Raw genomic sequence first — 23695 nt, forward strand, 5'->3', positions numbered from 1 at the left:
ACGCGAGGGTGGAGAGTGCTTATACAGAATCAGGAAGCGTAATAATTATACTCTACAGTTTGTTTGTTCAGCAATAAGGTTCTTTTCCATATAAGAAAGATCCGCCCTGGAAATTAATTGTTGTGTCGTAAAGCGAGTAAGCAGAAAACAAAACATTCAACCATCAACATATTAAGGATTGTGAAATGGACAAATAATAACTCAAATAATAATAATAATAACAAATAATAACTGATTGCTCAAATGCGCACAGCGATCGAAAATATTAAAAAACCTCTAGAGACCAACAAATGATTTTTTCCGCATGCCATTCTGTTTGTTCCGTCTTGGCTCGTTATTCAAACGCCGCCCTTAAATTGGCGCCGCGTCGATTGGAAAGTTGGAGCGTCTTGACAGGTGGTCGGTAAATTTCTGAACAATGCAGATCTAATTTGCTTGGTAACTTTCAGCAGGTGATGAAATGTTTAAGTCATGACTTAAACGGGTAACCTATATATCTGATATGGAATTTAATAAAGAAAGTAAAAATGTAGAAAGTAAAATCTCACCATAACCAAAGAGAAAGAAAGGACAGAGCGCTCAGGAATTAAGCGCCGCGCCCCTTATTAACATACATTAGTTCGCGCATGCGCAGTCGACTTTGTTTTTAAAGTAATCCAAAATGGCGGCCGCGAAGGAGGTGAAAAGCTTTCTTTTGTCACTGACAAAGAAACATTTGCCTTGGTAGTCTCGGGCTATTTCTTCCTTAAACACGAAGGCGCGGTATAAAAGGCCGCCCAGGGAAGCATCGGCTCATTTGTTGGAGTGAGGATCAAATAATAATAATAATAATAATAATAATAATAATAATAATAATAATAATAATAATACTAATACTAATAATAATAATAATAATAATAATAATAATAATAATAATAATAATAATAATAATAATAATAATAATAATAATAATAATAATTACCATCTGCAACGAGCCTCTCTCGTTGCAGATGGTAACATGTTAAACATTTGAGAGGCATTATACGAGAAAGTACCAGGTGTGTGGGCCGTGCTAAGTTTCACTGCTGGACCTTAAAGTTCCTTAAAATCCTGCGCAGGGTAGGCTACAACATCGTTAAAGTCGATTCTCGACAAGACCAGAGTCTCTGCTAGTTGCTTTCTGACGTGGAAAGGAGCTAGGTTCTTTAGTTTTAAGAGAACAGCCAGAGTGGAATAACAGGAACTTATTTTTGTTTTAATGTCATTGTTCCACTTTAAGTTCTGTTGGAGTTTAAGTTCTGTCGGAGCCGAGGAGGCGAGTGGACTGTCCCCTCTCGAGAGGGTAGTGCGTGTTGCCTTGGTAACAAGCTGCGTTAAATTCAAGGATTCCAGCACGTCCATATACTTGCGCACATAGCATTCCGATGGGCGGAAGAGGTCCACATTAACGTCTCCAGTGACTAACAGCATCCCATGCCAGGAGATGGACAGATCGGATAAGAGTGACTCGAAGGTATCTAACCAGTCAGAGTATGTCATAATAGCTCCAGACCTGTAGACTACACCCAACAGCAAATTACTGTGCCTGTTGCGTCCCTTGATTTCCAGCCAGAGATGTTCCAGTGCAGGATATCGCCTTTCTATATCAGTTCTCCTTATGAATTCAATTGACTCCTTGACATATACACCAACGCCGCCGCCTTTCTTTTTATCCCTGTTGTTGAAGGCATGAACATACCCAGGTATAGTTACATGCTGTAGAAGAAGTTTATTTTCCTTTAACCAGGTTTCGCTCATAGTGATAATGTCAAGGGAATAGCGGTTGACCATGTGGAGGAGGCTGTTTATAGGGTTTTTGAAAACCTGGCACAATGACTTTGTGGACAATCAAAATGTTTGCTTTTGTGACCCTTTTGTGCTTTTATTTTGCTTGAGATTGATTCTGATAACAGGTCAGACCAAAATATGTACAGTACACACTGTACCAAGGATTTTATAGAATCAATATAGAAGCGAGAGATATGCTCTTTTTATTAATTAGACATAATCAATGTCACATTTCAGATAAGCTTTAAATTATGGACACCTTGGTTAAGGGATTCCCTTTCACATCTATTACTATTTTTTACTATAACTTATATTTGACAGGTTTGCAAAATAAAAGTGATGTGGGTACACCAAGAATATTTACCATATTCTTTGGGCTGGGTTCAACTCCCAGGTCACTTTTTGAATTAACCTGTTAAACATTGTTTTTCATAACTTATATAGTGCTGCATACAATGGGTAGCCCTGCATCAGACCAGAGAATCTATTTGTTCAATTTTCCCAAACAACGAGTGTTGGTACAATGTTGGTACAAAGATTATACCAACTTTATGGAAACCAGCCTTTAAGAAGGGTATGTTTGGATAGAGGGGGGGGGGGGGGGCACACTGAGATGTTTGAACACTGACCCTGTTAGGGCAGGGAAAAACATAACCTAGAAATATATTCAGGACAAAGCAGCCAAAAAACCACACCCTGTCAAGTAGCACATCCCTTTATAGTCAGTATAGTAATGTTAAAAGTCATTAAAAAGCTCCTCTCCTTGAAATATTGGGGCATTTGATTCTTGAGTCCTCTAATGTCCTGCTTTTTTCCCTGAACTGTGTCCCATTTCCAAGCGTGTAACTGGTTTTTTTTATATAATATACGATTTGGAGTAAAAAATTGTTATTGTATGGCTGAATAATGCAGGTATATATATTTTTTTCTAAGAGCAAGGCAGGGCCAAGCAGCAGGTTTTGCCATAACCTAGCACAATCTGTGTCCATTGAATACATAGACGTTGTCAAATGCATTGCGGCCGTAGTGCGCACACCTCCTGAATCTGGCCCTCAGATCTGGCCCTCTGTGCTACATCCTGGTTGATTTTCATATATATTTATTTAATGGCAAAGCTGGGTGATTCACCTCATTCAGTGTGAGTAATATTTTGCTACAGGATATAATTTGTCAAATAAATAAATAATAATTAATGTTTTCTAGGGGAAGCATGCAGAACCCGTGTGAGAAAATACCTGACCAAACACTACGCAACAACAGTCCAGGCAGAGGAAGCCTATAACATCGACTATACACTAGACGATGTTGCCATTGATGAGAGTGCTGAAACGCCTGCAGCTACACCTCAACGACTCCAAAACATAGTTGATTTTAATTTATCACCAATGTTCTCTTGCTCACCAAACAAGCCTCCAAAAGATCAAGCAATTGGTGATATTGTGAAGGCATTTCTAGTTAGTTTTAGGACAATGTCAAAGCACATGAAGACCCAACTACTACAACAAATTTTTAAGTTATTTGTAATTGACTCATTTGATATGAACTTCTTTAAATTTGTCAATCGAGACTTCATTGATGTCAGTTTGAGCGCCATCGTGACTTTATTTGACAATGAAAAGCATAATATTTTGTATAGTTTATGTAAATGCTTGGAGAAGGATGGGGATGATGGCAAAACAAGAATGCCCATAGACAGGATGCCATATGGTCTTATTGACTACAACCTACGATTCTTTGCTGCAAACCGCACACAGAAGTTAGGAATTGAGGGACACTATGTATCATGGCTTGAGACAATGCTCTCACATTTTGGACACCGCTTTATGGCACTATTCAGGGGACTAGCTTGGCAGTATGAAATTGAAGAAGAGATGCAGAGAGAAGAGGAAGAGTTGAATCAGAAAGCTCCCAAGAACAGCAAAGGATGACTGTGGATGTGACATTGGAGAGAGATGTTCACTGCTAGTTTCAAGCAGTGAACAGGATCAGAGTGAAAATGGTGCCAGTAGAACAGAACAGGGGCGCCCACAAGAGCAACAACAAATGGCCATGGATGAGACAATGGAGGAAGATCTGGAGGGAGATCTGGACAGAGGAATCCTAGAGAAGGCATTAACCCTGAGTGGCATCAACTTGACTGACAACCAAAAACTTGTGGATCTACCTTAGGGTAAGGTTTAGAGTATAACTATTGGTACATGGTAAATTCTATACAGCTTTATATATTTTATTTCTTAATATGGAATCACACATCCAGTTTATGAGCTCCCAATTTCACCAAAATGGAAGGATTTATACTCCATTAAAGCTACAGCATTCTTGATAACTTGATAATTAACTATTACCAGTAATTGAAATGCTTTATTTTTTTATCATAGAAAGTGAAGATAGAGAAGAATTGAGAACAAGCATTTCCAGTTTGTGGACCCATGCATCTGCTAGCCAAGTGGAAGAAGCATGCCAGGGCGAAAAGAATGTTTAAGATATGGAGAATTTCCATAGGATCACCCCATCAACGAAAGTGCCACCGAAACAGAATCCTGGAATTTTTGATCCACTTAAGGTTAGTCATTAGTAATCATTTTAGTTATAATTATTAAATTTATGTCTGCTATGGGGAAACTGACCAAGGCCAGTGGTGTATGTTAAAACATAAATGCACATTTACAAGCTGGAAAGGCCCTACTAAAACAAGTACTTTCTTAGGTTCTTTGTATATTCTGTTAAAAAACTCCCCACTTTATGTAAAGGAGTATTTGAATTTAGTAGTCATATTGAAAATATTCTAAAACCTTCTTATACAGAGCAAGACCAACATTGCCTGTCTTGGTATAAGACAAATCCAGAACAAGATATGCAGGATTTGTTAGAACTGTTGATGTACAGGTAACAAATAAGCTTCAGTCACTACAAAATAAATGCCCTTATGAAACCAATTTGGTACTAACCGTGGCGAACGTAGTTAGAAATAGAACTCGCCACATGGGGAAAGAACTCGCCTCTGAGCTCCATTAAGCCTGCTGAGGACTGCTATAAGAAGTCTCAAAATCACCAAATTTCCCTGCCATAAATGTACAATTTCATCGACCCCCCCCCCCCCCTCACACACACCCCCACCCTTGGGCAAAACAGTAATAGGTGCATTAAATTTATGCTGACAAGCTTTCCACAGTATATGCAAACTTCACAGTCAATTCTATATTATTTTGGTGAACTATGTATTTGCTTATCACGAAAGTTGGCGAGACTAAGTTAATCTACAGTGTCCAATTTTATTGTCCTTACAAGATACTGGCTAACCATACGTGTCTATACGTTCTATATTATTTTGGTGAACTATGTATTTGCTTATCACGAAAGTTGGCGAGACTAAGTTAATCTACAGTGTCCAATTTTATTGTCCTTACAAGATACTGGCTAACCATACGTGTCAATTCTTTGCAGAGATGAACCACCCACCTATCTCATATTTACAGTCCCTGTATGGATTGAATTTCTATATGCAAATGTGAATGCAAAGACACTTTCCATACTTCTTCTGGAATTGAATAGCTAAATAATGTTACATGCTTAGTAAACTTCACTTGCAAAAAGTAAATACGTGTAAATACGTTATTGTTGTACCTTCAGATGGAAGCCTTGAAGCATGCTAAGGAAAATAACCAAAACGGTCGTTGGTGGGTGAAGGCGGATGCCTGCGATTTGCGGAAGGGATTGAGGGAAAGTATGAAGGTATGAACGTATGAATGTATGAAAGTATGAAGTGGTCAGGTGATGAGGACCTTGGAACCGAAGAGCTACAAGACTTGTACAAAGAATACTGCAGGAGAAGTCAGTTTATCAAGAGGTTTGGTGGTACCACATATGGCACATCGACACTAACTACGCAGCTGGAAGGGGATCTGCAGTTCCTACAAAAGGGTAAGGAAGCCGTCAGAAAGCAGTACCAAAATGCCCTCGATGCTACACGACAATCAGAAGCCAGCCTGATGGAATTATCATGGGACCTGACAGGTTACGAAGGACTCCTTAAGCAATGCTAATTATTTCTGGAGAAGGTCAAATCGTGAGAGTTCGGAAACACAGGATACGAGAGCTATCTACAGGGGTTATATAGCAAGAAACGATCCGTGGCAACACACCTCCTCATCTTCATGATTTCCGACGAGTCCCGCAACAAGAAACCCTACGCCTTGCCAGTTAGATTCCTGAGTTATAAGTCTATAACGGATGCCAAGCTGCGACAGTTGGGGGTGGCGGTTAAAGATGCGATGAAAAGCGTGGGCATGGTTGTTGTGGGTGAGGACACGATCTTGTACTCCTACCTTATTTATGGCTATATGGTTTAAAACACAATGTCATATAAAATACAATCAACAAGATATGAAAGGACTATTCAGTACGTTTTTCACTTACTAGATCCACAAAAAATAACTAAAGAGGGGGTAGTGGATCGTTTTTTTATGTTAAATACTCTGTCAGTCTAGCAGTAGGCTGCTAGCGGCTCAAGAGTGGAGGGGGAGAGGGGGCGAGAGAAGACAAAGCGAGCGCGCGGTCGAGGGGGGACTGTCCCCCCTTGTGTCGCCTTATCAGTATTCACAGTATACATCGACCCTTACGTAATATTAACGCTTTTCTTTTCCAACGTAGCATTTTGATTTTATTTTAGGTTTTTCGACTGATGGAGAGCTCAAATCTTCGAGGACGATGGGGAAGAAGAGGGCTATCTCTGTGGTAGAGCTTACGAAAAATGCCAAAAAGGAAGCAAAGTCTACAAGAGTTTCAGTACTTAAAAACATGTTCACATTGAACAACCAAGATGCGAGTTTGTAATATTATTACTTATCATCGTGCGTTTAAAGCGCATGTTAGATTTTATATTTGCCGTTCTGTCATGAGCCTTGGCAGACTAACAATAAGACCCCCTTTCTACGCTATTAACTCGAACCATGAAGGGGTTGTGGAAAGTCTAGACGTTTGGAGGCCCGAGAAATAACCGATGATACTTTTCTTTGAGAAATTTGCTTCTTTTAGGTGATCCTGTTGTTCCCCCTCCAGCCGTGCCCCTCGAGGATGTACGATGGCTACATGCATTCATGCGCAATGGACCTTAACCATTGCCCTTTGTCAATGCACACCACATCATGCGGCGTACGCTGTTTCCCCCAACCCTGGGTAACAAGTCGCCCCGAAGCGGAAGGGGACCTTATGAAGTCCATCATGGCCTTATACTTATATAGGAATGAAGTGTCTACATTGATGAATGTAGAAGGGGATCCTTCTGACTTCGCAGATAACCTGTACAAGCCTGAAATGGACGATGAGACAAGCGAGCGCGTCCATCACCGGGAGGACCATAACCACCTGCTAAAGCGCATTACCAACTGCCTTCGAGAAGGTCTCATCCCTGATGTGGATGTTCGTTTGCTCCGAGATGCTCTTCACGACCCCGATACTGGCCTGACATATGAGGCATTGACTGGGAAAAACAAACAGTCTGTTCCAGATTGCGAAAGACTGTTTTCACCAGGGGTGATAAATTACCTAGAACAACAGGGTCATGCAGGTAATGGGATAATTCAAGGGCTCAAGAGATAATCCTCGAGGGTACACTAAGGGCACCTTCTGCAGGTGATTTGCCCTTATCTGGGCTCGAATTTCTCTTATCACAGAAAATTTAACTGATAAGAGTTATCATTTTATTCTCAATGTAGCCTTCTGTATAAGCAGGACCGCGTCCCAATCTAGGTCCTTTTTGACAACCTCCCAAGGAAGCCTCGTGCAGGACACCGCAATCCCGGCCTGCCACCACCTACCCTATAGAGTGACCAGTACTGCCGAAATAGCCGCAGTGTATGCTGGACAGGCAAAACTGGGCCCCCCGTTGTACAACTCGCCCGAAGCCGCCTTAACCGCTAAGTAATATTTTATAAAAATAGTATATATACTTGCAGGAACTGCTAGGGCTATGCGGATAATACACAGCTGGCAAAAATCTGTAGATGGGCGTGGGTTGTCAGAAGAGATGCGAAGTAGGTACGACGAGGAGATGAAGGCATGGCTGCTGGATGACTGGATACCGTGGCATCGAACAATACGTGATTATTCCCTTATTGATGTAAACAGGTAAATTGTATTATTAATTTTATTTTCTAATTATCTTTCGAAGACAGGTTTCGTTTTTTTTGATGGTATGTTATATATATTGAATGTTAATCATAACGTATACTTATAGCGTGGTACCTCCATTAAGCTGCCACTCGCACTTGGCAAGTTCCCGAGGGTGGTCACCTAGGGCCAATGTTAGAAAACTTGATAAAGGCAGACTAAATATCACATTGAACGTTGAAAAGGTCTCCGCTTAATCGAGGTACCCCTGCATTGCATAAAAAATGTGTCTGACACTAATTGCCATGTCAGGGCCGAAAGGGTGAGACATTCATTTACCTTGGCTCATACCATTCAATACTATCTATATTTCAGATCATTGAAGGGCATCTGTGGTCTCACCCGTGAAGTTGTAGTTGGTTTGGTTGCCAATATCGAAAGTAGGAGAATCAGACGTCAAGAGTATGTAGCCAGAGGTCTTCCCCCGGAGTATCCAAGATCTTCATCAACGGATGACGTGGAAGGATTCATAGCTCTACTGCATGAAATGCTTGGGCCTATTTTCGATCTGAAGGGGTTTTACAGTGAACTGCCGAAACTACTGAACGAGTTCAAGAAGAGAACCGACTCACATCTGCCATATTACTACTGGACGGGGGCCAAAACACGATACAGAGACGGTGATCTTCCTAGTTTCAATCAACTATCAGGGCCAGGCATTGTGGAGAGGCTGGACAGGGTTCACTTGTCTCGAAGAGGTGACCCTGGCGTATTCGTGGCAGACAGGGCCTCGTTACCGCAAAGAGGGCAACTTACTGTGCGGGCACAATTTCACAGAAATCCTTCTGCCTTACCGCCCCACATTTGAGATAGCACATTTGTTAGGGAAAGTAGCAAGGAACATTGATTTAACAAAGGCAGACACACATTTGATTTTACAAAGTCAGACTCCATTTTAATGTTCTCGCCAGTGATTTAGAGGGGAAGAAATGTAAAAGATCACGTGACCTTTTGGATGGCAAATTCAAGCCAAACACAGAAATGACTGTGCCTGTCACGTCAGAGAACAACAAAAAAAACATCTATAAATAAAAGTAACGTTTTGACAAAGAAACTTTCTGGCTTAAACGTAAGCGCTAAATAAGTTGCTTTTTGTTGCTGTTATTTTACCTAAAAGCCTGAGCACGCAACAGTTTTCCACCCAAAAAGTCACGTGATCGCTTGGTCCACTATCTAGCCACTCAATAGTTTGGGATGAATCTTTTTGTTTGCCTTAACATCAGTTACAAATGACGTGATAAGGCACTTATTACTAGTGTAGCATGTTTCACAATTTTGATCGAACGAGCGATGCAGTACCGTTAACGGATTGGCTAGATCGCTATGGCAGGTCTTTAAGTTGATTGATTGTCATTATTAAATCTTTTGCCAACAGCATGCTAACTTGGCAATAGGCAGTCATGCAACAAGAACATAACAGTTAATAAATAAATACATGAATAAAATAAATAAATAAAGAAAAAAGAAAGAAAGAAAGATTGAAAGAAATAAAGAAATAAATAAAATGTTAAATTAATGAGATGAAACGAAGAACAATTAACTGACAAGCAATAATGGACGTTACAAACGTTGTTTGTATGGCTTGCCCTTAAGTCCTAATTGTAATAATTGTTAAAGTTAAAATATATTTGCTACTTTACGCTCTTGCTTGCTTTTTCCACTTGCTTAGGCCATTGTCCTGGTTTTGTCAGCATAGAATCCCAACATCAGGAAGGTAGTCCTTAAACGAATGTGACCTACTGATGCTTTGACAGAGGTGCCATTTATGCATGGATGGACGTACTGTGTCATATCTCTTGCAATATACCCAACTAATCTATAATCATTGTTTGTTTTGAATAAGACAGCAATTCCATTTTTTATCATGCACATTTCCTGGCTCTGGTGCTAATTTTACTGACACTGGTCTACCTAGATCATGCAGTTCAATTGCTTCCTCAAGTGCGTTTTGTCTGCTGGTAGAGTAGCAGGATCCCATAACTTTAAATGGCAGGTTATGTAGTGTGTCAAAGTCAAGCTCTGGGGTACTAGTTGGTTCTATCTGCTGTCGCTCGCTGATTTCCCACAACACAACATATTTGTCAAATGACACAGTGATCATGCAGTGTGAAGTGCACTTAAAACTACCCATTTTGACTGTTGGTTTTTGGGAAGAACGCCATTACATTGTTTGCCATCCATAAGTGTAAACGATACTTTAAGGAATTCAAACGTTTTTACAGGAAAACATGGAATTTTCCATAAAAACGATTTGTCATCAATAGAAACCAGACTCGTACCCAGTCGCTAATTAAATATAACGGCGCGCAATGCGTTATGGGGAGAGAGAAGGAAAATTAACAACTGGCAGAAAACAAATCCAAGATGGCGGACGCATTGACGGATGGAATTGAAAGACCATATCATTCGGCTTTTCTTCGCGATTTACTGCCATGTCCTCATCGAAAATGTACAGATATTTGCTCATTCTTTACTAAGAGTGGCTTTAGCCACCATTTTCATACCGTACATGGAAAAAGTGACGGGAATTCAGATCACAAGGAAGCAGAGGCTCTTCTGAAGTCGAAACACGCAGAGGAAACGATGAAATGCTTACAAAATATTTCTGAAAAAATGGTAAGAAGTAGTTTTTCGACTATTGACTAATTTACTTTGTCTTAGATGTCGATGTGTTTAGTTTTGCGATCTTTTAAACTAACTTTTAGAGCAAATCTAATTAAATTCGCTTCAAATATTCGATTGAATTTAAGTATGTAATGCAGCACCCATTGTGCTCTTTTGTATAGGTATGTTTATTTCTCCACACAGGCCGTCGACTCTTTGATACAAAGTTACAAGCTTTTGTACAAGAATATAACGACAACCTTGTATCACAGAAACGCAGAGGCAGCTGTGAAAATGTTTTCAATTTATCTTCTCCACTATGGTGTCCTATCTGCATATGCATGATCCAGCAGCCCTACTGAAGTAACTGCCGGGAGTACTGACATCACAGCCACATTCAACTGTTGGTTTATAGAGAAAGCTCCAAAAGTGTACCGGATTATAACAGAGTGTAAATTTGTCAAAGCAGTAAGTCTTGATATTATTTGTTTGGATGTGAAAACCATGTTCACATTGGAAATATAAAGTCCATTAGTGCTCATTGATTATCAGGCTTCAACTACAGGTCTATTCTACATGGATTGTGGTAAGCTACCCATCCTCAAAATTGCTTATGAGCACTAACATTATCGAGGCTAAGCACTTCTAATGAAGGATTTTACTCTTATAATATTCAAACCTTATATTAGGGGCGGTAAGGGTTATTTTAGTGATCCATGAACAGCCTTTTTTGTTTATCGTGAATCGTAAATAGGACAAATTGAAAACTGTGATCAGTGATTGCTACTTTCGCTGTGGTTCGTGAATGGCGAAATTTGATCACTGGGAATCATGATCATTGCTCTTTAAACATCGTGAATCATGATTTCCGAGTAAATATTGATCCTTGTTGTCAGTTTATCGTGAAACGTGATTTCTGATTTTGAAACTCGTGAAATGTGCGGGGACTCCCCCTTACCGCCCCTGTTGTATTATTTCTTTCCAGACCATTAGCAAAGTTCTAATAAAAACCAGTTAGTTTAGTATAGTGAAACAGCAGAAAAAAGGGACCATGAAATGTGCAAAAGAACTCTTCAGTCTTGTTGTCTTGTACTATGACTGTGGTAGGTATCTTCGGTGAGTATGCTTTGTTGTGTAGCTAGACGGCTCACATAATAGATGCAAACATCAAAGCCAGGTCCATGCTATCAATTAAAAAGCTTGTTAGTGTACAGAGCACACTTGATGAAACCCTTGTCAAGAGGATTGGGTGCAAATCCCAAACAAGCTTATTGAGCAACATGGTCAAGGCTTTATATTTCATGTTCACAACACATGTAATTGATATTAATGCTGTTTCTCTCAATGTGTTAAATAATGGCCCTAAAGAATTTGTAGGGGTGTATTTCAACACCACCCCCCCTAAAAGGAGAGACCAATAACACATTTGTTATATTTTATTCTAGCCCTATGCTCCAGACACTGCTGCGCCATTACAGGAGGTTGCTCCCCCCATCAACACCGCAAATATAGAGACAGATGGCTCTGACGACAGGGCCCTACATGCCTTGCAACATGTTTTTGGTTACATTGATTTCAGGCCAATGCAGCGGCAAGCAATTGATACTTTGCTTGCAGAAAAGGATTCACTTATTCTGTTGCCAACAGGAGCTGGAAAGACAATATGTTATGTTATTCCTGCATTACTTTTAAATGGAGTAACAATTGTTATAACTCCATTGTTGGCCCTTCTAAGTGACCAAGTGCAAAGACTTCGTTCACTAGGTATTAATGCCTGTTTCATAAGGTCTACCATGGCCAATGAGAAAAAAGAGGCTATAATTCATGCACTCTCACAAGCTGATACTCACTACAAGATGTGCTATCTGACTCCAGAAGCAGTTGTCACAGACAGGATGAAAAGGCTTTTCCAGGGAATGCAAAGCAACAATGTTTTAGGAAGATTTGTTATAGATGAAGCGCATTGCATTGATAATTGGGGATCAAGCTTTAGACCTTCATATACTGAACTTGGATGTATGAAAGAATTCCACAGGCCTATACATGCATTCACGGGAAGAGCCACAACATGAACACAGCTAGTGATTACCAACACTTTGCAAATGTTTGAACCTATAACCATAATTGTACCACCGCTGAGAGGAAATCTCATCTTCAAAGTAGTTGCTAAAAAGGACCAGAAGTCAAAAGACGAAATTGTCTATATAATTTGCAGTGATTTCAAGAATGTGTGGTATTGTTTACTGTGCAGAAAGAAGAGACACAAGGGATTTGGCATTCCTGCTTAAAGAGAAGGGAGTTAGTGCAGTGCACTATGATGGTGCCCTTGATGAAATTGTGAAGGAACACAACTCTGCTGCTCGGATGAGTGGAAGAGCACATGTTATGTGGAAGAGCACATGTTATGTGTGCAACCAAGGCATTTGGCATGGGTATTGACAAAAAAATGTCCGGTTTGTTGTTCATCACAGTATGCCAGAGTCTATTGAGGACTACTACCAGGAGGCGGGACGAGCTGGCAGAGATGGTGATCCAGCAGTATGCACCCTCTATTATCGCTTTGAGGACATATCTAAAATTATGAACTCGATTGCTAAGTTGGAAAGCGAAGAACACAAACAGCTAAAAAGACGGCAGCTTGATGACACTGTCAAATACTGCTTGGAAACAAGCTGTAGACCTATATATTTTTGACATACTTTGGAGAGAATGCTGTCAATGTGCAGAACTGCCGAGAATACTGTGAAAATTGTCTAGTTCAACAAAAGATAGCACAAAAGGATATGACCCAGCTATCAATAAAAGCACTAGACTGTGTTACCTCCATGAGCATAAACAAAAGAGTGACATTGAAACAAGCTGCTATCACATTCAAAGGCTCAAAAAACAAGGAGGTCATGAAAAATAACTTTCACCTACTTCCAAACTATGGCATGGGTAAGGAAGTCCTAAAGTCTGAATCAATTGCAATTAAGTTTTTTCAAATCCTGGTAGTAGAGGGATTTCTCCAAGAGAATCTTCGCGAGCTTCCTGAAAACATTACAACACCATACCTAACAGTCACTGAAAAGGTCATGTTATTAAAGAGTGGATTAGTTAATCTTAGTATGGTACTTTAACACAGTATATAGCTTTTTTAAAGGGTTATCGGATGCTGTAAGTGCCCAGACTACAAAGTTCTCTGGGTAAGAGGCATGGATCTGCTCCATGTTTGAGGTTTGGAGATACTACAGTAAGCACCAACACATTACTCTAAACAGCTAGACCAGTTAGTATCCACCAAAGTATATAATGTTTTGCCATGTGCTCTGGGCATGTAGAATAGCTATATAGTTATACAGTAGTATATCCCTTTACATCAATCAAGCAAAAATAATAACATGAACACATCTACAACTGTATTTATAGCTATTAAAATCCACCCTATTGATGACTCACAAATAACCAAATTCCAGGATAGTATTGTAGAAATAGACTTGAAATCCGTGGTATCATTGTACCACTACATATCAAAATAAAATATTTATATATTCACTTCTTGTTATCCCGCATTGTTTTGGGCTAAAGACTGTATTTTAAACATGATTTCAACTTTCTGGTTCAGCATCCTCTACCAACTGCTGAAAGGAGAACTTCCTAACTCCTGGGAAGCATTCATGAATCTTCCTATTAAAATTGTCCTTCACTTTATCGGTCCCCTTGTTGTAGACTCCAATGTACCCTTTAGGGACTGACTTTGGAACATCATTTACACCAAACTGAATTACTTCAGTCCTACCCTTGACATCAAAGAAGCCCTCTCTATAAACAAACCACATTCCCTTTAACTGATCAGGGAATGGGTCTTGTTCAGAATGTCGTTTGGTAGGATGTACATCAAATGCACTTTTCCCTGCATACGACTGCCGCACACTGCCAATCAGTACAACATTTGCCATTATTCTTTGACAAGTCCTTACTGTGGTATGACCTGAAATACAAAACACAAAATAAACATTAAAATCAAGCATTTACAGAAAAAATCTACGAAAGTGTGCAGAAAAATTATTACACCTGTAAAAGACTTTAGTTATCTCAATCCTAAGGAGTCCTGTTTCGTCTAAAGTAACTTACACATTTGCTTTGCTTTCTGTCACAATTTTGTCTGGTTATAATTCGGGAAGCTAGGCAAATGGACTATGCAAGATTCTTATTGTCTCAGTTTGACTGGTCAACCAGAAAAGCCAAAGAAAATTTGAACCAAGTTTAAGAAATGACTGTCATGAGATAATTGCACCTTTGTGGCCTTTTGGTTTTTTTTTTTTTGGTACTTTTGGTTTTACAAAATTTATTTTTGCTTTTGAGATTCTGATTTTTTCCTTACTATCAGTTTTCCTTTTTCCAACCAGCCTGTGATTATAGCCTTTTGTTTTTAGATTCATTTTTTTCCCTCATTATGCATTAGATTTAGCAAAAAATGAAAAAACAGTCCAAAAACCAACAGACAAAAATGAAATGCACAGCACAACAGCTTTTTAGGGACAAAAGCTGATACTCTCGCTACGCTCGTGTACACTACGCTCGTGTAGCTATTTAATAATAGGTCAAAAGAAAATACTCTTTGAAAATATTCTTTGAAGGGATATTTGTTATTCCACTGGGATGCAAAATTACGAGAAAAAGTAATTATCTATATATTTCTGCAGTAAAGCAGAAGGCAACGATATCTCTAGACTTGGAGTGAAAATGGAATGGTCCTTATTGAAACAATAAAATTTACCTGATGCATACTGCTTCAGGGGTTGCACAATGTAGGTTTCCACAAACTCGTCAAGATCAATGTTGTGCCCTGCTTTTCCCGATATGTTGACAGAGCAGTTTAGCTTGATCATCTCTCTGAAGGCAAGTGGCCACAAGGCCGAAAACTGGACCACATGTACAAATGCTTTTGTCCAATAATTTCTAAACTGTAGCTGAGCAAACATTGGTAAGAGCACTGTCCATACTGTCTCACGTGCATGCCCATTACCATTCCTTGTGGCTTCGTTAAACATTTGGAGAAGTGGCCCATAGAGTGTGAACAGTTCACTGTTGTAACCAAATGTTGCATCTTTCTTGGTACTGTCTTGCAAGAAAGCCTTGAATCCCGTCATCAAAGCAGAGTTGTGATTTTCGTTGTTTTTCAGGCATTCCTGTAGGGTTTCTTCATCTGGAAAATATTCAGAGCAGCGGAATGCTTCAACAGCTGCCAACCCATAAGAAATAGAGCAGTCCCTAACGGCCTCTTTTATGTGAGCTAGATTTTGCTTCTGAAATTTCTTCGCCCTGAATGCTTCTGTGGTAAGCTTCTTACGCTTCATGACATTCAAAACAACGTGGTGAAATCCACCCTTTTCATGTGACTTAAGGCAGCTTCACACAGATGGCCCTTTGCATGAAGGCCGCCAGGTATCTCTGCAACCCATCCAAATGCAGACTGGTCTTTCTGCTTTACATTGCGATTATTCTTGCAGGTTCCTTGATCACCCACAACGGAAATAGGGAATCCCTTGAATTGGGTACAGTTGTAGGTGAATGATGTGCCATCTTCTTCATCTTCACAGCTGACATTCATTTCCTTCGCTCCATCCTTGCTTCCTGCCAACCCAGAGAGTAACGAGTATTCACTCTGCTCCACTGACAGCACACCATCAAATAATTCAAGAATGTCCTTCAGTTCCATTGCCTTGGCAATGTCATATGGTGTGATCATACCTCCAAAAAACACTCCGCGTTTCAAAGCATGTTTCTCCACCAATAGTCTGCACATCTCTGTAGACTTCCCAAGGACTGCTAGTGACAAAGGGGTAGCCCTACAGCCCTCCTTTACATTAGGGTTGGTTCCAACTGCCAGTAGTGCCCGCATAAGAGTGGTATTTCCACACTCCACAGCCATATGGACAACAGTTCTCCCAAAACGATCTCCCTTTGCTTCCCACTCTCTGTTCTCACCAAGTTTCTGAATTAACTGATCCATCTGTTTATCGGAATCAGGTGAGTGCATTGTATTGAATACCATTTTGGTAAGTTTTTCGTAACACTTCTTCATGGCAGTATCTTGTTTTTGTGAACCTGATTCCTTTCAATTGGCCTGCATTTGATCACCTTGGGTTTCATCGTCATCCACAAGCTCTGAATCAACCACTCCATCAAGTACCTTATCGGCACTGTTAAGGTTTGTCCTTAAGGTCTTCATTTCATTCTCGTGATTTCTCATGTTGTTTAGGAACTCGTAATGAGCCCTGGCTCCTTTTATGTCAAAGGCTTTGGCAGTTTCATCAAACTCTAAAGTTGACTTTTTGTAATTACAGGGAATTCCAAATTCTCTGCCAAATTCTTGCATAATGCCAGCAGTACCTGAGAGAGTTGAATTATCTTCAAGTGATAGTGGAAGAATGAGTCTTTCTGTCTTTTCCAAAGACATGGTTGATATAACACTTGTTTGTTCCACAATTCTATATGGCTTTGGCTTCTTGCTAAATTCTTGGAACTCTGTGCTTGACAACTATTTGTTCACTTCTTTTTCATTCATCTCCTTTAGAGGTTTCGGTGTGGTGGGGACATTGTTTAAGCCACCTTTCAATAACATCATCAAATACCCATCAACATACTGCATCCACAACTCTTTGTGTTTTGGCATTGATTCTAAAATGAAAGGAAAAAATATTTTAATTCAGGAGAGGTCCTATCTCATTTTACATGAATCAGACTATAAGCATTCTAATTGCCCTATCCCATGCTTACACAGGGATATTATACCTATAAATTATTGTTGTTTGATACTGTAGGTTGAAAAGAAATGCTACAACATTGTGGGATTTACAGTTTCACTTCTAATATATTCAAGACTAGAGAGAAATTAGCTGATTTTGAACATTGGTAACAAGCAAGATACTGTAGGTCCTGGTTAAACATCCATAAATATTAACATTTGTAGCAAAGTTATAATGTGACATAACTAAAAGAACATGCTCAGCACCAAGGTCTTCATAGTTAACTTGGGGGTCTACAGCCGTAGTTGAACTTTCAAATAGATGATCTATACCTTCCAATGAAGGTAATATAGCTCCTCTTCCTGAAAAAAAAAATACAAAAATGCAGGAATTATCAGCACACGTGCACTTAAAGTTCACCTGTATGATATTATGAATGAATATTAAAAAGCAAGGGACACAACAACTTCAAACCAAAACACAGGAACACAAAGATGACACAAAAACATTAGCATGTATCTTGTTGATGGGCAAAACATGAAAAAAAAATGTTTTAGAAATTGTAATTTCCGTTACCTGTAAAGTTCCACATCTTTGGTGACAGGGTCTTGAATAGCCTGTAGTGCCTCTTATTTCCCCTGTACATGTTGATGTTGTCCATCAGTAAAATAATAGGTGCTGTTGGCGGAAATTTCCCATCTAGAATTCCTTGAAAGTGCTGGAGTCGTTCATCTAGATAACTGGTCCTACAAAAAATAGAAATTATCATTGATTGTATATGCACAAACCTAGCCTGACTTGCTCTACCCAAATAAATATCATTGGTATATATCAAATCAGTAGATAGTTTATCTAACATACTTTTATTGGTTCCAAGTAGGTATCACAGATTTACTGTTTCACATGCTTGCTAGCGGTTTCTCTTTCATCCCCGAGAAAAGAGGTCAAAACAGCTTAGAAATGCATTTTTTCAATCACTGAAATGTTTTTTTGGAGGATTATTATGACTACTACAAGCGTGCATGTGTTTTCACTGTCACAATTTTGATCATTAGGCACACAAGAAACCCTTTAATTACCGCCCAATTAGTGGACTATTGTCGATGTTGATATTTCTTATTATTTTGAGACAATTTTCACATTATTTGTCCAACTACTTGGGTAGTAATAAACAATTGGACCTCCCCTCTAGAAATGTCACAGTTTTTTTTCTGAAAATATGTCAACACTTACAAAGAATCCCAGTGGAGACATAATCCAATGGCATTAAGCATGTTGACAAACTGTTTTCCTGCACCATATGACAGGCACAGTAGGCCGAATAACAATTGGATGTCATTTGGAATCTTCTGATTTCCCATAGTGACAAGAGCAGACAGGGCGTGACTAGAGCATTTCAGCTTGTAATCCTGGGTTTTCTGGAGGTTTCTCTGTCTCGATGTTCCAATAAGGGTCTCCAAAATGTTGTGGAGCAACGGGCACCCTTCCTTCACACATTTTGACAGCTTCTTGAAGATGTCATCAGGAACTTCTGTAACTCCATCTCTGAGTTTTCCAGATCTGAAGCCCATCTGGCATTGATTTTGGAATAAAAGCATTTCTGCCTTCAATTTCATCATTTGGGGCTTACTGAGGAGACACAAATTGCTATGTTGCTTCAGCTCGCTAAGCCTCTGCTCATACTTCTTGACCACAGCTACATTTAGTTTATCCCGGGCATGGGACAGCTGCTGGTACTTATGAAGCAGTGGCTTCAGATTTTCCTCCTTCAAAAAAAAGTTTTTTTAGATAAAAGTTTTGAGCCATAGACATTCATAAACTTTTTGGTTTTTCATATCAGTGTTAATACTGTTTCAAACAGTATTGAAAGTGGTAAACACAAAATATATGTCATTGACCAGATGAATTATAGATAAATGTCATAAGCTGTGAAAAAACCTTTTGGGTGGTACAAAGATGCACAAGTTCTGGATATTAAGAATACCTTTATCATTTTATGATCCACCAAAAACTGGAATTCGACTCAAATTCGCCAAATTCTTATTATTAGTCTTATAAAAGGAGAAAATTTGGCAGAGTCGAATTGGTGTATTATTCTGGTTCACGAGCATGACTATTTGGGCTTTTTGTATTTATTTTTATCATTTCATGAATACCTTATCACTGTCTAATATTAACTGCCAGGTCTCAGTCATTCTATCCTCAAGCTTGCATAGCCTTGCTTTCATCTCATCCTCAAGGCTTTCAATGGGGAGAGGAACAACAGCATCTTTTTGCTTGAATGTGATGTTCATGTAGTAGGTGCTATAGCATATAGTAAAGGATTGTGCAAAATAAAGGTTTGAACTGCATATATAAGCTTTTGATCAAGGTTATGTGTTCTAGTATTAGTTTGGATGCTTGTGATAAGTTCTAGTATTAATAAGGATACATTTGTTGTCCAGCTTTCTTTATCCTCTTTTTTTGACAAAGAGGAAACACTGCTTTTAAAGACTTTGTGACAAGGTTTTTAGAGTGGCCTCCCAGAACCTCCATAAGATCTTCACGCTTTACACACTGCCCTTCATCTTGGATGCAAAGATCTTGTAATTTCTGGAACAGTTCTGATAAGAAATGCAACATTTTAATGTGCATTTTAAAAGTGCATGTCTCCATATTTCATACTGTCAACAACAACAACAACAACAACAACTTTATTTAGTAAAATATGCAAAAAAATTTCAAATTCACTTGACTTCAGTGAGACAGTACTAAAAGTTTGAAAATTGTAAGAAAATTTGGGTACTACCTCTGTGTAAAAAGCTGTGTATTGTGCACAATGCATGACAAAGCTTGTGTTGTAGAACGAATTATGATGTGAATAGAGTTGAATACAATGTGTCCTTTGGGAATGGGAAATCTCCAATAAGATAGATAAAAAAATTGCAAAAAGTGGGGGTGGTAAAAGTTCTAAAATCTTGCGACAGCTGCCTAATGTGGGTGTTGATTGACATCTTGCTGTTTCCTTTTTGCTTCCCCTAATTTTTCCTAAAAAGTGAAAATATATCCCCACAAGGTCTATGAGTGGCAGGGTATGATACGGTTGTCAAGCATAGGTTGTCATCCAAATAAAGAAGATACGGAACTTCAAGAGGCAATAAAATTTAAATGAAATGAAATGACACCAACCTATGGTAGCATCTTGTTTGAGAACTTTCTTCATGGGTTGCCCTTCCTTTTTAGATGTTTGGGTAAGGGTATGCTTCGAAGACTTGCTTGCCTTTACGGGTGTAGATGTAAGATCTTCTGTAGGGAAAGGACCAGGGAAAGGGCTTGTATCAGGCACTGCATGACATTTCATTTCAACCTTCACTTTGTGGCTATGGCTTTGTGGAGTAAAGGATAAAACGTTAAGCTTGAGAGGAAAAAAAGAGGGCGCGCAAGGATGTCCGGGAAGGAAGATGAGGGCGCGCAATGCGTTATGGGGAGGGGGAAGGAAGAGAAAGAAGCGACTGGTAGAAAACGCCCCCATAAGTTGAGCGGAGACTGATTTTTTGCAACAGACCATATTTCTTTGTTATTTTATGCTAAAAATATTCTTGAAGTAATACAACGGTATAAAAGTACTTACATTATAATTGTAGCTTTTCTATCTTTTCCCCATACATTTGCTATAACTTATTATATGATCGGCGGCCAGCGGCGGCAATTTTGTCTCCTCGGATTTCTGGTAATGAGCCATCATGGTTGAAAGGGGCATTCCTAAAAAGGCCATGGAAACCTTGAACGCGTCTTTGGACGAGATGAGTCTAGGATGCAGTGATCTGGAAGCTCTCGACAAATCTCTGGATAACATGTAAATGACTGGTACGTCAGAAACAAACGTAGCCTTGTCGAAGTTTTTTTTTGCATTCTACCTTCCAATTCCATTTCAACTGTAAGTTAATCTATAGCCCTACAGTTTCACAGGCATCTTGTTAAATGATAGAAGTCCTGTAAGTCTCGTTTAGCTTACCTTCTATTTCTGTTCTTTTATTAATAAGCGATTGGGTACGAGTCTGAATAGAAACTATATCCAAATCAAAGTCTTTATCTGGAAATGAAGGCATCAGCCCACTTGAAAAGTAAAAGTATTTGCTTAGGTCATTTTCCCCAAATAGCTTGTAGTACAATGGCTTATATAATTCGATTATTTTTTATCAAACACCCCTTTCGGTATCATACCTTGGCATTGTGAACAAAACTCTAGATTTGAAGATTGCTCCAAAATATTGGGCAAAAGCTGAACTGGAAAATTGCAAAATCTTAGAAAAGAATATTGATTAATCATACATAAATACCTAGATCTTTCATTTGAATACATGAAATGAATATACCTTTTTCAGAGATGGAAATACTGTAGATGTCTTGTTGGTAGAAGGATTTACATTGCCACTCGCCAGTGCAATTGCATATTCATGATCAAGTATTCTATAATAGTTAAGGTCAAAACATTGACATAATCATTTATTAATATTTGTTATTTGATATTTTTAAATCAAGGTGAAATTTATAATAAATTATCTTCCTGCTGTTTTCCACTCATGGGGTAATAGGGTTATAAGTGTAGTAGTTGTGTGTGGGATACATAAAGTGAAACTAAAAAGAACAAACTATCTTTTCTAACCTAAAAAGAAATTTGTATGTATATCGGAAAATGTAATGTCACAAAATAGTATCAAAAATATCAAATATTAAGCACCCTAGAAAAATAAAATGTTCAAGATGTTCAATTTTGTAACAACCCACTTATCATCCCCTTTTAGAATTAATAATCTTGATAAGTATCACCATTTTTGTGGGACGGCATACATTTAAGACTTCTTACAAAGGATAATCTCCACATGCATGTTGTAATTTTTTGGAAGGTTCAGCTTCCCATTCATTGCATGGCTGGGCTTGGTATGTTAGCACATTCACAACAGTTTGATGCTGGAAAACAGTATTTTGTTGTTATTATACAAGCTGGAGTCCGGATTTGAATCAAACGCGGTATCACAGCCATTTTATCGCTCGTCGGTTTTTTCTTTCTTTTTAACTTGACTTCGCCGCTCAGACAAACAAAACAGTCAAACTATTCAGGGATTTAGCTTTTTGTGAGTATACTTGCCAATCTTGCTTACTTAAGTCAGACTTGTTTTCTTCTTCCGAGTTATTTTATGATCTCTTTTCATTCCTATCGAGTTGGCAAAACAACAACACGCAACCCGCGGGGGGACAAAATAAAAGGAGCAAATCATCACGCGCAGTGGTGGGGTGGTGGTTACTAGAAAATAGCCAGATTCGTAAGCGACATGGCGCGCGGGTAATACCAAAGTGTCTCTTCTTATCTTATGCTCTCTTGATAATGGCCGCCATATTGGAATTTCTCTCCATTTGGAAAATGGGGGCAGGGCTTAGGCCCTTTTATACCGCGCCTTCGTGTTTAATAGATAGACTCAATTGTTGCTACGAAGAGCTTTATTTCTTGCTCCAGTAAAGCAATATTCTAGAGTGCTAGTCATTTGGTACGACCTCCAAATTCCCCCGTCGTGAAGCCAGATTGTCACTCATAAGGACATGACGGGAAAAACTTGGAGGACGCGCAATTCGAGATAGAGAAAGAAGACACAATTTCTTACAATGGCCATCGGTTCCTTGTATTACGGACTGATTTTTAAAACACAAATAACGTGAGGCCGAAATGCACATACCCAGATTTTGGCTTTTTAAGATAATTTTCCTTGATCATCATTGCGCTATGTATCAGCTCAGGGACAAAAGCTCAAATTTCAATGACCCTCCCAAAAAGTCGCATCAATTTAAAAAAAAGTCGCACTTGATATTTTGTTTGCTATAACTTACTAAGTTCTCAAAGAAATTCTCCGCCTTATAGATGTGAAATTATTATTTGAAGCGTCATTTCATGTTTTTCCGTCATGTCACTAATAAGGGTTTTGACACTTCTAGCAAACAAGCAATAGGGTAAGGAATAACATATCGAATTTTATGTTATATTTTTTTATGTAAAGTTTTTGAAAAGGTCTTCAAAGTTCGGACTGTTCTGTTAATCGAGTTGCAATGCGCATAAATTTCAACCCTCATTACCTGTTCCGGGATTAACTCAAAATACAGATCTCCTTTTGCCTCCGTAAAATCATGTAATGTTATAAAATAATTGAGATAGTAAAGGCACTCTGATTGGTGGGATTGGTCACTTTCATTACATGATGAAGGTTATGCGATGACGCGGCATAAAATCTAGTAAAGAGAATTCGTGCATTATCAGTCAACAACCCTGTGAAATCCGAAGAACTTTTACCTTTCAACACTAAAAAATGTAACTCTTCGGGAAAAAATGTGCAATCCAAATAGATGAGCAACCAAAC

At 39.0% G+C, this 23695-nt stretch overlaps 2 protein-coding genes and 1 pseudogene across 2 annotated transcripts; 1 reads left to right on the forward strand and 2 right to left on the reverse strand.

Annotated features, from left to right (window-relative positions):
* Positions 1 to 5436: 5436 nt before the first annotated feature.
* LOC116610676 lies at positions 5437 to 12650 on the forward strand (annotated as a pseudogene).
* Positions 12651 to 13847: 1197 nt separating this feature from the next.
* LOC125556710 lies at positions 13848 to 16682 on the reverse strand. The gene is made up of 2 exons (XM_048731368.1): positions 15338 to 16682; positions 13848 to 14548 (listed from the first exon to the last, which is right to left on the reverse strand). Exons 1-2 carry the CDS (start codon positions 15915 to 15917, stop codon positions 14166 to 14168), a joined length of 963 nt encoding a protein of 320 aa, XP_048587325.1. The 5' UTR covers positions 15918 to 16682; the 3' UTR covers positions 13848 to 14165.
* A 2743-nt stretch (positions 16683 to 19425) lies between these two features.
* Positions 19426 to 20697, reverse strand: LOC116610674. The gene is made up of 3 exons (XM_048731741.1): positions 20478 to 20697; positions 19741 to 19912; positions 19426 to 19613 (listed from the first exon to the last, which is right to left on the reverse strand). Exons 1-3 carry the CDS (start codon positions 20647 to 20649, stop codon positions 19451 to 19453), a joined length of 507 nt encoding a protein of 168 aa, XP_048587698.1. The 5' UTR covers positions 20650 to 20697; the 3' UTR covers positions 19426 to 19450.
* Between the last annotated feature and the right edge of the window lie 2998 nt (positions 20698 to 23695).

This window comes from Nematostella vectensis, chromosome 8, assembly GCF_932526225.1.
Source record: "Nematostella vectensis chromosome 8, jaNemVect1.1, whole genome shotgun sequence".
NCBI classification, from domain to species: domain Eukaryota; kingdom Metazoa; phylum Cnidaria; class Anthozoa; order Actiniaria; family Edwardsiidae; genus Nematostella; species Nematostella vectensis.